Source organism: Typopeltis vanoorti, chromosome 14, assembly GCF_054136105.1.
Source record: "Typopeltis vanoorti isolate ZY-2024b chromosome 14, IOZ_Tvanoo_1.0, whole genome shotgun sequence".
Taxonomy (NCBI): Eukaryota; Metazoa; Arthropoda; class Arachnida; order Uropygi; family Thelyphonidae; genus Typopeltis; species Typopeltis vanoorti.
Genome location: NC_143562.1, coordinates 73,090,561 through 73,108,218, shown reverse-complemented (window position 1 = coordinate 73,108,218; position 17,658 = coordinate 73,090,561). Strand labels below are relative to the sequence as shown.

Below are 17,658 nucleotides of genomic sequence, written 5' to 3'. Positions count from 1 at the left end.
GAATTGTTATAACATCCACCCTATTCCCTAGATTTGGCTCCCTCTGACCCTCTCTTCCCAAAACTAAAACTCTTCCTCGCTTGTCAGCATTTTTCTTTGAATCAAGAGGTGATTGTAGCTGTAGAGGGGTATTTTGCAGATTCTTACTGAGAACCACTACGGAGACAGGATAATGGCACTGGAGCATCACTGGAATAAATGTATTAGTCTTAAGGGAGATTATATTGAAAAATAAAAATAATGTTGAAATTATAAATTAGTTTTTTCATTGTTAGGCCGAGAACATTTCAGACCACCCTCTTATTACAACTGGAATCTTATGATTTGCTCATAGCACTAGTCTATACAGATCATTTTTTGCAGAAAATCCATACTGAAATCATTTCTTATCATCATCATCAAAACAAATGGCCATCTCTTTTAAGCCTTTCTGAATATAAAGATATAATTCGAACAGTTATGATCAAAAGACAGTGTGGTATTCTGTTGGTCACTTTCAGTCGTTTCTACTCCATTCTGACTGATATCTGTCACTCAACGATCCTTTTATCCAAACCCCAGTTTATATTATATTTTTCATTCCTGTCTACTCCAGTTTATGCAATAGCCTTTCATGGCTTAGCAAAATCCAGTAATAGCATGCCGATCCACTTCATTTATCAATTTGCTCATAACTTGGTTGTAAAATGACAGCAGATTAACTACGATAAGACCTCTCCCTTCATTCAAGACCTTAACTTATCACTCCCAAAAATATATGGCTATAATGGCTTACAATTTTCTGCATGTATTCTGTCATTGCTCTTATGTAGTGGGATTGCTTTGATGTCTGTGTGTGTTGGGGAGATAATACAGACTTGATAAACCAAGTATCAGGTTTGTAAAACATTGAGTATAAGGATAAAATAAGGGAATGCAGGCTGTATATTTTGGTGATATGACAGTCATGCATACTGTAAAAGGATTTTATAGGATGGAGTATGAAGTCGGTTCCATTAGCAGGAAACGTCATGGCATTGGTGTTTTGGGATGCTAAAGGCATTTTGTTTACTAATTATCCTGAAAAGGGTAAAACAATAACTGGGGAATATTATTCTGAATCTTTTAACCAGACTAGACGAAAAAATTTGTGAGAAAAGACCTGGTTTGTAGAAGAAAAAAAATCATCTTTCATCATGACAATACATCTGCCCACAAAAGTGTTTTGGCAATGGGAAAATTAAGGTATCTGCACTATGAATTGTTATAACATCCACCCTATTCCCTAGATTTGGCTCCCTCTGACCCTCTCTTCCCAAAACTAAAACTCTTCCTCGCTTGTCAGCATTTTTCTTTGAATCAAGAGGTGATTGTAGCTGTAGAGGGGTATTTTGCAGATTCTTACTGAGAACCACTACGGAGACAGGATAATGGCACTGGAGCATCACTGGAATAAATGTATTAGTCTTAAGGGAGATTATATTGAAAAATAAAAATAATGTTGAAATTATAAATTAGTTTTTTCATTGTTAGGCCGAGAACATTTCAGACCACCCTCTTATTACAACTGGAATCTTATGATTTGCTCATAGCACTAGTCTATACAGATCATTTTTTGCAGAAAATCCATACTGAAATCATTTCTTATCATCATCATCAAAACAAATGGCCATCTCTTTTAAGCCTTTCTGAATATAAAGATATAATTCGAACAGTTATGATCAAAAGACAGTGTGGTATTCTGTTGGTCACTTTCAGTCGTTTCTACTCCATTCTGACTGATATCTGTCACTCAACGATCCTTTTATCCAAACCCCAGTTTATATTATATTTTTCATTCCTGTCTACTCCAGTTTATGCAATAGCCTTTCATGGCTTAGCAAAATCCAGTAATAGCATGCCGATCCACTTCATTTATCAATTTGCTCATAACTTGGTTGTAAAATGACAGCAGATTAACTACGATAAGACCTCTCCCTTCATTCAAGACCTTAACTTATCACTCCCAAAAATATATGGCTATAATGGCTTACAATTTTCTGCATGTATTCTGTCATTGCTCTTATGTAGTGGGATTGCTTTGATGTCTGTGTGTGTTGGGGAGATAATACAGACTTGATAAACCAAGTATCAGGTTTGTAAAACATTGAGTATAAGGATAAAATAAGGGAATGCAGGCTGTATATTTTGGTGATATGACAGTCATGCATACTGTAAAAGGATTTTATAGGATGGAGTATGAAATCTTTCATTATATGGGAAGAAAGGAAACAACAAATTCATGAAAGTTGAGTATGTTCATGGTTAACAAAGGGGTTAACCATGAACATACTCAACTGGTTTTTTCCTTGTGGAAAAGTAAGTGAATGAATGGATTTTTGGCTGGTAGTTTATATGACAATGTGTGCGAGTTGAGTGGGTTTCTCATGATGATGAGTCCTTGAACTTCCTGACAGAACCCATACACGAATAATCATAATCATCTCCTAGTTGGAAACCTGAAAAGCTGGTATCTTAAAAAATAATTTTTCTCCTCTATCTCTTGTCCATATTACACTTTTTGGCATGGAAGAGTATAAGATCTTTTTATAGCTAATAATATAAGAAAAATATTGCACGCATTGTAAAACATTAGCATTCCTGAAAGTCCCGAGGAAGGACTTTCAGGAATGCTAATGTTTTACAATGCGTAAAAACGCATTGTAAAACAATCGTGATAAAACGCATTGTAAAACAAATGTGATAATAAAAAAGAGTACAACAAAAAATGCATGCAGACTTTGACCTTTTCACAAATGATACAATACTATAGATAGAAACCATACAAGAAATAAAACATTGAAGCATTCACACCATTAGATGAAGTAATTTTTGTTTTAGTCAGATCTGATCAGTAAATTAGCTTTTACCATTTCTTTTCTCTTTTAAAGGTATTTGGATTAGAAGAACTTTGTTCATTGATTTATTTTTAATATATGCTACCTATACACAAGAGGTCAAACCTATAATGCATCAATGCTGTGTGTATGAGGTGATTAAGGAGAAAGATAGAAATTGGTTTGTTTATTGAACAGCTAGAGATGGGATTCCATATGGAAACAATGTGAGGATTGCTCTTCCAAAGAAGGGAAGTAGATGAATGAAAGAGGAAAAGTTGATTTGATAATCCCATTTCTGTGTGAACCTTGAGTTCATTAACAGATGAGATTAAGTAATCTACAAATTTACCAAACAGGTAGCTGTTTCATTTACTTTCATTATAGACAAACCACCATTCTTCCTAAAGAATTCAGCAGATTTTAAGAATAAAATCAGGAAAGTAATTTTCTGTGAATGTAGAACTCATCTTTTTTCATAAAATCGATTTTATGAAAAAAAAAAAAAAACACTCGCAGGTTTCTTATTTTCCTTTTGACTTAAATTAACTGTTTTGCATAAGAATCAATATATGGTAATATCTAAAGTATTATCAAAAGATGGCATATAAATGCAATTTTTAATAAGTTAATATCTTTATACTTCCAGATTACTGTGTGATATTCATAATCTTGCATATCATTGGGAAGGTTGGATAAGAGTTTCGCTAGAAAATCTTCCAGAATGCATATTGGAAGCAAAGTTACCTGTTGCTGTATTATTTTCTCAATCCTTAAAGAGACAAGTTTCCTTTCTTCACTTAGCCCAAGTGAGAAAGATTCTTAATTTAAGTTACCTTACCTTAGTTTGGAAATGCTTCAAATTTCTTGATTTTTTTAAATTGTTTTTTTTTTTTAATAGAATTAAAATTTATACTGTTTAGTTTCTAGTTTTGATTACTAATTTCATATGAGTACAAAATAAAGAAAAAAAAAACCTTAGCAGATTCTTATGGGCTCTGATTTTGGAATTGAAAGAAGTTCCTTTTATCTGTTTCATTTGGTATCATCTTTAACACGTGAAATCAGCCTTGAAAATAGTTGTCTAGTTTATAAATACGATAAATATATAGTTTAAATATGAGTAGGGAACATGGCATCACAACTGACACGGTAGTTGAAAATTGCGAATGTTCAGTGTGTATGGAAATGATAGTGCGAAAAAAGTTTGATTGACAATAAAGTTGGTAGTAATTTATATGATGTTAAAAAACAGTGTGAAATTAACGATAAAGTGTGCAATAATGATGTTGAAAAACAGAATACAGTTAACAGTAAGGTGACGAGTGAGATTGATGGCAAATAAGTGTGTCTGACTGGCAATAAAATAGCGAGAGTGAATGACAGCGAAGAAAGGATTCAAGATTTGAAAACTGAGTTGGTGAAGATGAGGCAGATGTGGAGTGAAATAAAGAGAATTGTAGATATGTGTGGAAGAATGAAGAAGATGAAAACAAATAATGTTGGTATGAAAATGGTAATAAAAGGCCTATGAGTGCTGTTATGGCGATTCCATTATTAGAGGTGTGGTAAATGAGAAGATGCACAAGATTTGGTTTTCTGGAGGTAAAATGAATACAGTGATTGAGGCACTGGATGTGAGGACTAAGCAAGCAAAACAGTTGATAGTAGTAGGGACATATGGCTTAACTAGGAACAAGGAGAATGTAAGATTGAATATCAGGAAGTGTTGAGAAGGATTAAACATAATAGGTTCAAGGTTTAGAGGTACAGGAGGAGAGTGTGTTTCAAATACTGAGTACTCTGGATGTCAGTAAAGCTGTGGGATTGGATGGTATTTCACCACGAGTTTTGAGAGAATGTGCTAGGGAACTGACAGCTCCTTTGACCTGGCTTTTCAGTGAAAGTCTGGCAATCGGAAAGGTGCCCATGGAATGGAAGGAAGGTAAGATAGTGCCATTGCAAAAGGGCGGTAACAGACTGAAAGTGTCTAATTATAGACCAGTTTGTGTGTCATCAGAAGTTAATAAGATCTTGGAGAAAGTAGTGAAGGACCGTATACAGCATTGGGCAGATGAGGGTAATGTTATCTGTGAGAGTCAACATGGATTTGTGAAGGGGCGCTCTTGTTTTAGCAATATGCTAGCCTTTTATGATAAAGTTACAAGAGCATTAGATGAGGGAAAGGCATATACTGCCATTTTCTTAGACTTAGCAAAGGCATTTGACAGGGTGCCACATGATAAGCTGATATTTAAGTTGCAGCACATGGGTCTGGATGTCAGATTGGTCAACTGGATTCAGGATTGGCTGTCCGATAGGTATCAGAGAGTTGTATATGGTGGGGCAGTTTCAAGGAAGCAGAGGGTTACAAGTGGGGTCCCACAGGGCTCAGTACTGGGACCTATATTGTTTAACTTATATCAATGACATTGTCAGTGGATTGCAAGGGGATATTCAGTTGTTTGCAGATGATGCGAAGCTGTGAAGGATTATTAGTAATATTGCAGATGTGGCAGCCCTGCAAGAGGATTTGAATAAGCTAGATAGATGGGCAAATGAATGGGGTTATCGGTTTAATGCAGCAAAATGTAAGGTCTTGAGGTTTGGGAAACATCGATGAGATACTGCATGCTCTATGGGAGGAGTTATACTGGAGAAAGTAGGGGAGACAAGAGATCTGGGGTTGATGATTGATAGAAACCTGAAATTTAGGGGACATATTGCAAAGGTGATGAAGGTAACACAGAGGATTGCTGCAATAATGAGAAGGACACCGACCTGCAGAGATAAAACAGTTATCATTCCGTTGTATAAGACCCTGATCAGACCACACTTGGACTATTGTTCTCAGATTTGGTCCCCAGGATTTGAATGGGATAAATTAACTGTGAAAAGGGTACAAAGGGGGATAACAAAGATGGTTTCAGGACTATACAATGTTAGTTATGAGGATCGGCTGAGGGAATGTGGACTGCAGAGTTTGGTGGATAGAAGGAGGAGAGGTGATATGATTAAGACTTTTAAACTGTTGAGAGGTGGTTACAGGGTTGACACTGGGGAGTTCTTTCGCTTGGTTGAACAGCAGGAAGCAGTGATGACATTCCTGGAAGTTACGAAAGGAAACTGTGAGCAAGAGGGTGAGGAGTGGTTTCTTTGCATGGAGGGTGATTGAACCATGGAATGCATTGCCTGATAGAGTAGTGAGAGAGAAAACGGTCAATGAGTTTAAGGAGTGGTATAATAGACTGTGTTTCCTAAGAGGGACCTCCCATGATGAGTCTTGATAGACTGTGTTTCCTAGGAAGGACCTCTCGTGATAGTCTTTTGACTCCATGGAGGCCTGAAGAATAATAATAATAGTGTGATAGGAAAGGTAGTCAGTGTATTGCCCAGGTATGGTAGTGATGAGATGAGGTTGGGAGTAAGAATTATGAATGATATGTTAGTGGAAATGTGTGAAGAGAAAGGGAGTGTACTCTGTTAATATATGGAATAAGTTGGAAGGAAGAACAGAAACTGTATAAGAGTGATGGACTGTATTGAATGGTTTTGGTGCATCATTTGGAGAGACTGCTGCTGGAGGCGATGTGGAAGAGTAAGGAAGGAGAGATTGAAGTGACGCTTATGAATGAAGAAGTGAGTAGCATGAGTGTAGAGAATGAGAGAACAAGTGTGCAAGAAAAACAAGGAAATGGGGAGACTCACGGTGGACAGGAGAGCACAGCGTGAGAAGTTGATGCTTCAAGGGGATGTGTTTGTGTGTATGTAGACAAAAAACGAAGGGGATGACCTGGGATGTAGGGAAAACAGTTGGATTTGAAGAAGGTTCTAGGATGAGTAAGGAGAAAAAGAAATGGCTCCAGTTAAGCATGGAGAAGTCGCATCAAACAAGTGGTATCAGTGGAACTTGTTATAGATCCAGGAACGAACTGTTATGTTTGCATACAAATGCTAGATGTATCCAAACAAGGGAAATTAAATTGCTGCATTGATTGAGTTCATTCACCCAAAAAATTGTTGTAATAAATGAGACATGGTCGGATGAGGATTACCTCTTGACAGGAATAGAGATCGAAGGCTATGTTGTATTTCGTGAAGATAGAAAGGGTAAAAAGGCGATTATTAGACTACAAGGCAATGAATGCGAAACAGACTGAAAAGGTAGATGCTGTAAATGGAAATGAAATGAAAGCTAGTGAAACTGAGGTGGTGAAAGAATGCAAAAATGTAGAAGCAAAAATTAATGATAAGGGAGCAGAAGAAAGTATGAAAGAGAAAACAGACATAAGCTGCAGCTGAATGAGAGGTCTTGAGACTGCTCAAGTGACAGAGTGAAATTGTTGGAATGCAAGATTTGATGAAACAGTTATTAAAAAGGAAATGAGGAATATGCGGAGTGATATTAAACGTTTAGTGGAAACTAATGAAAGCGTACAAAAGAATAAAATGAAAGAGAAAAAGAGCAAAAGCAGTGATCAGTGATTCCAGGATAGCAGTACATGGAAATTCCATAGTTAGAGGATTAGTTAATGAGAATGTCCATCAGATCTGCTATCCAGGAGGAAGAATGAATAGGATAATTCAGGCATTAGACATGAAGAAGAAACAAGCAAGTAAGTTAGTGGTGGTTGTGGGGACAAATCATCTAAGTGGACATAAGGAGCATGTGAGGGTGAATATCAGGAGGTTATTGAGAAGAGTGAAAGATAACAGTGAAGTAGGAAAGGTTGTCAGTGTGCTGCCAAGGTATGACAATGATGAGTTGTGATGGAAAGCCAAAATCATGAATGGTATGTGAGCAGAGCTGTGTGAGAAGGGAGTACAGTTTGTGGATGTATGATGTGTTTGAGAGAAGAATGAAATTATACAGATGAGCTGCATTTGAATGGCTTTGGAATGAGTGCATTGGAGAAAGTGTTGCTGGATGGAAGTTCAGTGTATGATGCTTGCAAGAGATGAAGTGAAAGATCAGAAGAGAGTGGTATTGAAGAGGTAGAGGTGCTTGATAGTGAAAACAGTAATAGTGCGAGATGAAAACAGAATGGGAATGTAAGATGAAAAGGGAAATGTGGGGGAAGCCTGGGTGGACAGGGAGACATGGTAGGGAGAGTGGATGTTGAAAGTGGCAGTGAATGTGTGTATGAAGATGGAGTATGTTGCAATGTTGGTGGGGAAGTTGAGACTGAGCAGATATATGTGGTAAGTGGTGATAAAGGTTGGGTGAGATAAAGGTTTTTCTTCACATATAAATGCTTACTTGAATATTATTATTATTATTATTATTCTTCAGGCCTCCATGGAGTCAAAAGACTCATCACGGGAGGTCCTTCCTAGGAAACACAGTCTATCAAGACTCATCATGGGAGGTCCCTCTTAGGAAACAGTCTATTATACCACTCCTTAAACTCATTGACCGTTTTCTCTCTCACTACTCTATCAGGCAATGCATTCCATGGTTCAATCACCCTCCATGCAAAGAAACCACCCCTCACCCTCTTGCTCACAGTTTCCTTTCGTAACTTCCAGGAATGTCATCATTGCTTCCTGCTGTTCAACCAAGCGAAAGAACTCCCCAGTGTCAACCCTGTAACCACCTCTCAACAGTTTAAAAGTCTTAATCATATCACCTCTCCTTCTTCTATCCACCAAACTCTGCAGTCCACATTCCCTCAGCCGATCCTCATAACTAACATTGTATAGTCCTGAAACCATCTTTGTTATCCCCCTTTGTACCCTTTTCACAGTTAATTTATCCTGTTCAAATCCTGGGGACCAAATCTGAGAACAATAGTCTGATCAGGGTCTTATACAACGGAATGATAACTGTTTTATCTCTGCAGGTCGGTGTCCTTCTCATTATTGCAGCAATCCTCTGTGTTACCTTCACCACCTTTGCAATATGTCCCCTAAATTTCAGGTTTCTATCAATCATCAACCCCAGATCTCTTGTCTCCCCTACTTTCTCCAGTATAACTCCTCCCATAGAGTATGCAGTGTCTCATCGATGTTTCCCAAACCTCAAGACCGTACATTTTGCTGCATTAAACCGATAACCCCATTCATTTGCCCATCTATCTAGCTTATTCAAATCCTCTTGCAGGGCTGCCGCATCTGCACTATTACTAATAATTTTTCCCAGCTTCACATCATCCACAAATAACTACTGACTATCCTCTTGCAATCCACTGACATTGAATATGTTCACTGGATTAACATGTTCATTGAATATGTTAAGAACAAGGACATACTTAAATATATTCATGCCTTATGCTTGGATAAAGGATTAACAAACAGTTTGCATGTGAAGTATCTTCACAACTAGACCAATTGTATATAGAGGCGAATGATTTCACACATTTGCATGTGTATAGTACCATGCATTATAGGAAGGGCCATTACCCAGACTGGTTTTGACCTTTATAGAGGTCTCATCAGTTGGAGCCAGACCCAGAAGAGATATAGAGGTTGATGTAATGCGGAATTCATATATCTAGGCTACTTGCATATCCCATAATGCAAAGCCTGAAGGAATGTGCACTTTTTGTTATGGGATACTGAGGCAGTTAATGTGAAGTCATTATCCTCTATATACAAGTAGCCTAGTCATGAGGATACTTCATGTGCAAACTCTGCTTACACTTGGATAAAGGATTAAATGAGAATATAATTTCTTGGAATCTTTAATTAATTTATAACCAAGTGAAAAATAACTTCCAACAATATTCATAAAGAAATCTTGGTTCAAATATTAAGAGTAAGTTCACTCTTTGCTGATGATGTACAGTTGGGCAGAATAGTTAATTGTTCAGATGACCTAAGTTCTTCACAGAATTATGTTATGACACTGGAAGAGTGGAGGGAGAACTCAGATTTAAATTTCATTGTGAAAAAATGCAACTATATATGATTTGGTAAGATAACATTTTATGGATATAACTGAACATGAGGGTTTTAGAAAGAAGTTGATGAATACAAAGATTTGGATTTTTTAGTTGATAGGCAAGGAATGATGTTGTTGAAACAACTGTTAAAGTTATTATTATTATTATTAAACAAGACCTCATGGAATCAAAGACTCATCTGGGAGGTTCTTTTATCACACGCACATCTCATCATACCGTTTCTTAAACACACTCAAACTCCTTGCAGACACCACACTCTCAGGCAAGGCATTCCAATCATTCACAACTCTGCACGAAAAAATCTGCCTCTCACTCCCTTCCTTATACAGTTTCCAGGGATGACCTCTGGTTCTTCCCTGATCTCCCACTATTCTCTGTAGAACTTCTCCACCATTGATCTTATAACAACCCCTTACCAACTTGTAGGTCTCTATCATATCTCCCCTCTTCCTTCTCTCCACTAGACTCTGCAAATTACATCTTCTCAATCTTTCCTCATACTCAACATTCTAGAGTTCAGAAACTACCTTAGTCAGTTGCCTTTGGACCCTTTCCAATATCTGGTATTCGTCGGCTGTGTTATTGTTATATCCTTACTTTCATATAATGTTATATCGTAAATCGTAAGTTCAATCCTATTATACATTAACTTACTGTCTCTAGAATCTATCCTTTTGCTTACTCAAAACTTTGTACAATCAAAATCCTACCGGCTGCGGCATTGTTATGTCGCTATCTCTCTATATTATATCTTATTCTACATCTATAATAACTCTCCTTCTAATCTATTGTTGTGCTCCTAAAATACTAATTCAGATTTATTTCCTCTTCGGATATTGGCAAAATTTATATTTCGCTGCGCCAGCCAATATCCTATAACAGAAGAGACTCTTGTTCAGGGAAATAATTCAAAATTTAAAAGGATACACACAATAATTTATCTCACGCTAGTACTGTGCAGATTCAGTTAGCAGTCGTAGACCGACTCTCACTTAAACAATTATATCTAAATTCCTTCCCGCCAAAAAGGTTCAATTTCATAAGTGGTGGCTTGAATTCGTAATCAGGCATAACTCAGGTATAAGGTACAAAACGTGTTTATTGGAAAACACAAAACATTTACAGTTATGTAAGCTTAAATACTCAATGGATCAAAATTCACTCTAAGTTAAGGGTTATACTTAATCACAATGAATCAGAGCAAGTTAAATCATTCAATTATGAAAGGACAAGATTAGGTTTAAGCAAAATACTACTACTATATAATTCCTTTCACAAGTTGCTCACAGAATACTTATTGAACACTTTCATTAATACTCTATCAATCATTACCTTAATTCTAAATTTCATTTAAGCAAGTCTAGCCATTCACAAATCACTGCCTATTTAACAACTCTTCTTTGTTCCACAAGGGCTTAATTAATTCAGTCAAATTCTCACTAAAAGTTCTCTACTAGTGTCCTTTAGTTAAAACACACACAAATTTCTTGTTCTTCTAAACAAATTTTTAACATAGAACAAAAACTCTTACATTACCGGATCCTTTCAGATTTCATGCCGCCATCTCATGTAGGTCTGGATTACCGTACTGCATATTCTTCGGCTGTCTTTGCGCCTGGCGATGTACTACGCTTTTTCTTCTAATCATTTCCGACTGTTGCATGCTGTCTACCGCTCTGCAGGAAACTTTCTCCAGTGGGACATTCTGCTAAGGCTCGATTCCACATGGGCCGTCATATCGCGATCAGCTCTGCTTGAAAATCTTCACGCATTCTCAAGAAAAGAACCTGCCGTCCGTCATTACTGTAGAAGACCCACTGCTCTCTCACGAATCCTCCGACCAACTCCCCCTAAAACTCGAATCCGGCACTCGAAGATCAAAAGGTCAAAAAGCCTCTTAAAACGGTATGCTTCGTCTTTTATTCACCCTATTCGGGCGCACTCTATTCAATGCGGTTTTCACCCACGAACCCCATCGTTCATGCCCCTTGGGTGATCCTACACTCTCGCTAGCCTGTCCGGTTACATTATTCTAGGTAGGCGCTCTGACGTCATATTTCCGTGTAGGTATAGTCTCCATAGCTACGCTCGACTCATACCAATTATACGCGATTATTCCAGATTACTATTATAAACTTTTCTCAGAATTTCGCAAAGTACTAGACAGCTTACTTGGGAATTACAAATAACCTAACAATAACTCTCACTATATCGCACACATGGACTATATATTATTACAAAACATAAAACAACACTTTATAATTATTAGTTGATGTGCAGATATCTCCTGAATAAGTAGTAGTTTGTCATGTTAAATCCTGAATAAAGAATTTACTTGTAAAGCTCTGCATTCAGGATCTAACAATCTCTTCATCCTTCTGAAAACCCAGTGACCAAATCTAGGCACAATAGTCCATGTATGGCCTAATCAAAGCCTTATACAATGGAACAAGAATCTCCCTACTTCTACAAGTCGGTGTCCTCTGCATCATTCCCAGAAGTCTTTGTGTTGTCGTCACAATTTTGGCGATGTGTCCCCTAAATTTTAGATCCTTATCCACCATCACCCCCAGATCTCTTATTTCCTCTACTTCCAACAATATATTCTCACCAAGCATAAATTCTGCATCCCATCTTTGTTTTCCAAATTTTAAAACCTTGCATTTTGCAACATTGAACTCGCATCCCCAATCACTCAATTTATTAAAGTCTTCTTGCAAGGCCACAACATCTTTACTACTCTTTATGGTTCGTCCCAACTTTACATCATCTGCAAACAACTGAATATCTCCATCCAAATCTTTACCAATATCATTAATATACAAGTTAAATAGTAATGGCCCTAAAACAGACTCCTGAGGCACTCCACTAGTGACTTTCCTTTTCCTGGATATCGCACCCCCATACACAACTTGTTGATACCTATCAGATAGCCAGTCTGCAATCCAATGCACTGATCTAATATCCAACCCCATCTGCTCTAGTTTGACTGTCAACTTATCATGAGGTACTCTATCAAAAGCCTTTATGAAATCCAAGTATATTACTGTGTATCCTTCTCCTCTGTCCAAGGAAGCAGTCACTTTATTGTAATAAGTAAGTAGATTACTAAAACATGACCTCCCTTTAGCAAATCCATGCTGTCCATCAAAGATAATACCATTGTTGTCAACCCAACTCTGGATCCTAGTTCTCACAAGCTTCTCCAACAACTTAACCACAACATTTGACACACAGATAGGCCTATAGTTTGATGCTTGAGTTTGATCACCTCCTTTATGAAGTGGCATAATCTTGCCCTCCTTCCACTCCGTAGGAACTTGACCAAGTGCAAGACTCGTATTAAAAAAATGTCAAGTCCGGCATCAACTCCCTAGTACATTTCTTCAGAATACATGATGATATATTATCAAATTCCACAGCCTTATTTACATCTAGTTTACTCAACTCCCCATACACCTCTTGTTCACTTACAGTCAATCTCTCTTCCCCATCATCAACTGATCTCAATCTCTCCATGAAGTCACATTCACAAGATTGAAAGATCTTTATGAACTGCTCATTAAGTATCTCCACCACACATTCTGCAACAGCTGTCTTTATACTATTTCCTCCAATCAATGTCATCCTTCCATAATCATTCTTTCTTTTGCTGGCTACATATCGAAAGAACTCCCTAGGATTCTTTTTGGCTTCATTAGCTAACTGCTGTTCATACCTCTCTTTAGCTACTCTCACCAACCAAGTCACCCTCCTTGCCTGGTCTTTGTAGACCTCATGAAATTGGTTACTTCCACTTCTCTTATGCTGCCTCCACAATGCCCTTTTTCTCTGTATTGCATGCGTAATCTCTTTATTCATCCATCTCACACCTACCTTATTTAACCTTCTCACCCATGGTATATATTTAGACATTGCATCTACTAAATAGTTTTTGAAAATCCCCCAAGCTGCATTGATCTATTTTCCAGCTAACTCCTCATTCCATGCTACATCTGCAAGCTGTCTCCTGAGCTCTTTATAATCACCCCCCTTGTAGTTCCACATATACCCTTTTTTCACAGGGGTCCTTGCACTGCTGGCAACCACCCAGGTAATCACCTCATGTTTACTTTCACCAATTGGTGGATGATTTGACACCTCATTCATAATTACATCCTCCGATGAGATGACCAAATCCAAGACCCTTAATCCTCGTGTGCCCTCTGTTACATACTGTCTGAGGTAGTTATCCCTCAAAAACTGAAGAAACTCATTTTCTTTACTTCCAGTTGCTATCTCTTCATTCCAGTCTATATTGCCATAATTAAAATCACCCATAATGATCACCCTTTTCTTATTTGACTATACATTTCACTATCACCACCATCCACATTACCAGGTCTATAACAACATCCCACCAAGTATTTGATTCTGTTCACCTCTATCTCACACCATACTGCCTCAAAACCACTGACCCTATTTCCCTCTTGCATCTCTACCTTGTATGGACATAACTCTTTCTCTATCATCAATAGCACTCCCCCCCCTCCCTTTTTACCCCTTCTATCCTCACGAAACACATCATACCTTTCCATCTCTATTCCTGTCAGGATGTCGTCCTCATCTAACCATGTCTCACTTATTCCGACAATCTTTGGGTGCACAGACGCAATTAGTGCAACCATTTCATCCGCTTTGTTTCTTATACTTCTAGCATTGGTATACAAACACAACAGCTCATTTCTGGATCTACAGCTAGTTCCACTGATACCACTCACTTGATGTGATCTCTCTCCATGCTGGACTGGGGCCATTTCTCTTTCTGCTTCCTCAGTTTAGAACCCTTTGCAATTCCATCTGTTTCCTCTTGATCCCTGGTCATCCCATTTCTTTCCTGCCTACACATGCTCTCACCTCCTCTTGGAGCATCCACCTTTCTCATGCTGTGTTCCCCTGAGCCTCCCCGTTTCCTTGCTCCTCTTGCACACCCATTCTCTCATTTTCTATACTCATACCACTCAGTTCCCCATTCATTTCCACTTCTTCAATCCCTCCTGTCTTACTCTCCTGCTCTTCCACATCACTCCCCTCTCGATCTGATTCATTCTCTCTATTCACTTCTCTACCTTCCAGCAGCAGTCTCTCGAAGCGACTCGCACCATAACCACTCAAATGCAGTCCATCGCTCTCATACAGCTCACTTCGTCCCTCACACTCATTCCACACATTAACAAACTATACTCCTATCTCCTCACACATTTCAGCCAGAATATCATTCATAATCCTTGCTCTCTGCCTCATTTCACCACAATCATACCTAGGCAACACACTAACTACCCTTCCTGTCACACTATTCTCTTTTATCTTTCCAAGCAGTCTCCTGACATTCATTTTGACATGCTCTTTGTTCTCTCTCAAATCATTTGTACCAATTAATACAATTAACTCTTTTGCTTGCTCCTGCCTCATATCCAATGCCTCAATCACTCTACTCATTTTACCGCCTGGAAAACATGCCTTGTGCATTTTATCCTGTAGCACACCTTTAATAATGGAGTCGCCATACAACGCCACTTGCTCATCTTTCGTTAACTCTTTCATGCCATCATGATTTATTTTAATAGCTTTGACCTGAATTCTCTTAATTTCATTCCGCATCCATTTCATTTCTTGCCTCATCCAATCCAATTCACCTTCCGAATCTCGCAACACATTCTCTCTATCATTAAATCTTTCTAACTCTCGACCCCTCTTCTCACTTTCCCTCTCATTCATCCTTCTTTGTTTCCGTACTTTCGGTCCAACATAAGTCCAACTTTCACTATCATTCTTCTCACTTTCGCTCTCATTTATCTTTCTTTGTTTCCATACTTTCGGACTAACATGCGTCCAACTTTTCCTATCATTCTTCTCACTTTTACTGTCATTCATCTTTCTTTGTTTCAGTACTTTTGGTCCATCATGCGTCCAACTTTCGCCATCATTCATTCTTTTTTCGCTATCATTTATTCTTTCGATTTTTTTCACTTGCGATTTCTGCATCACGCCATTTCTACTTTCATTCGTTCTCTCAACTTCATTTCTTTCCACCTCACTTTCGTCCCTTTTAACATCCATTACAGTTTTCAAATCGCTCTTTTTCTTTTTTCCTGATTTTTTAACATTTTTTCACCTCTCTTTCTCACCATCCTTCTCTTTCAAACATGCACTCGCGACACAATCGGTATTAACACTTTCTGTCATCAATGTCATATTTGCATTTATCAGTTCTTCGTTCAGGTCACACAAGTTCAGCAAGCATTAATTAAAAGAAGTTTCACCTGTAGAAGTAAGGAAGTAACATATCATTATATATAAGCCTTTATTCAGGCCAATATTGTATTATGGTTTCCAGTTTTATTTACCAAAGTTTTATTATCATTGATAATTATCATTGATTTTATCATCATTTATTATCACTCAATATCATTAATGTATAGATACAGTGGACCAAGCACTGATCCTTGTGGTACACCACTGATTACCTTAAATCTTGCAGACTGACATCCCCCATATACCACTTTTTGATATCTGTAAGTTAGCCATCCTCTTATCCATGCTAATATTCTATAATCCAAACCCATATTCTCCAATTTATGCAACAGTCTACCATGCTGTATTCTGTCAAAAGCCTTGGCAAAATCCAAAAGTATCATGGTATATCCATTCCCCTTGTGTAGTTCAATGGTAACATTGTTATAGAATGTGATTCTATAACAATGTTATAGAATTCCATACAACATGAGCAAGTTACTAAAACAAGTTACTAAAACTTCCCTTAGCAAACCCATGTTGTTCATCCCAAAGTAGAGATTCACTGTCAACCCATTTCTGAATGCGAGCCTTAACCAATTTTTCCGAAATCTTTACCACCACTCCTGAGATACTTATTGGTTGATTGTTGGATACATCGATCTTTGCACTACTCTTGTGCAATGGAATTACCATACATTCTTTCCATTCCTGCAGAATCTTCCCTGTTCTGAGACTCATGTTAAACAGCCTGGTCAAAGGAATAGCCAATTCAGCTGAACACTCTTTTAGCACACATGCTGACATTCCATTAGTCCTTATTGCTGAATTCTTATTCAGTTTGTGCAACAGTTCTAATACCTCGTCCTTGTACACCAGAGTTTCTTCATCCAGTGAAGGGGTAGCAGTGAGCTCAATGTCACGTACACCAGATTGATAGCTTTTAACAAAATGGGCACTCATTATTTGAACAATCTCTTCTGCATCTGTAACCCTGATGCCGTCTGCATTTAGAAGGGTTATTCTTTCTTTTACTTGTAGCATATCGATAGAATTCTTGTGAGTTGTCTTTAGCACACAGAGCCAGTTTCTTTTCATACTCAGCCTTTGCTTTCCATACAACAGTTGTGACTATTCTAGCCTGCTGCTTATAATTTTCATAATGCACATCATCCTTATGCACACAGTGTTCCTTCCACATCGTCATTTTCTTACGAATCTCCTGCTTAATAAGATTACACATCCATTTGACTCCTATCCTATTTATTCTTCAAACTGTTAGGACAAATTCTGATATCGCATCATATAAGTATTGTTTAAATGCTTCATATGCACTTTCAATATTCATCCCATCCAGCAACTGATCCCATTCCACTGAACTCAGTATACTCCTCAGTTGGTCATAATTTCCTGCTTTGTAGTTCGGTATATAATCTTTTCTGAATGGAACATTCATAAACTTAGTCACTTCCCAAGTGAGTACTGCACGATCACTGTCACCAACCAGAAGCAGAATAGTTACATCTTTAACTGAAATGACCTCTGACACTATAATCAAATCTAACACTCTTTGACCTCAAGTTCCTTCTGTCACATGTTGCTTGAGGAAATTGTCCCACAACAGC

The 17,658-nt window shown here is 37.8% G+C and overlaps 1 protein-coding gene across 6 annotated transcripts in view; it reads left to right on the top strand.

Moving 5' to 3' along the window:
• The window catches only part of LOC150099659 (DNA-binding protein RFX6-like), a 295,066-nt gene that overhangs the window by 152,096 nt on the left and 125,312 nt on the right, over positions 1-17,658 (top strand). For all 6 annotated transcript variants that reach the window (XM_090404483.1, XM_090404484.1, XM_090404485.1 and 3 more), the window contains one exon: positions 3,505-3,664. In XM_090404483.1, the coding sequence (XP_090260609.1) occupies positions 3,505-3,664 (160 nt within the window). The remainder of the gene's footprint in view (positions 1-3,504; positions 3,665-17,658) is intronic.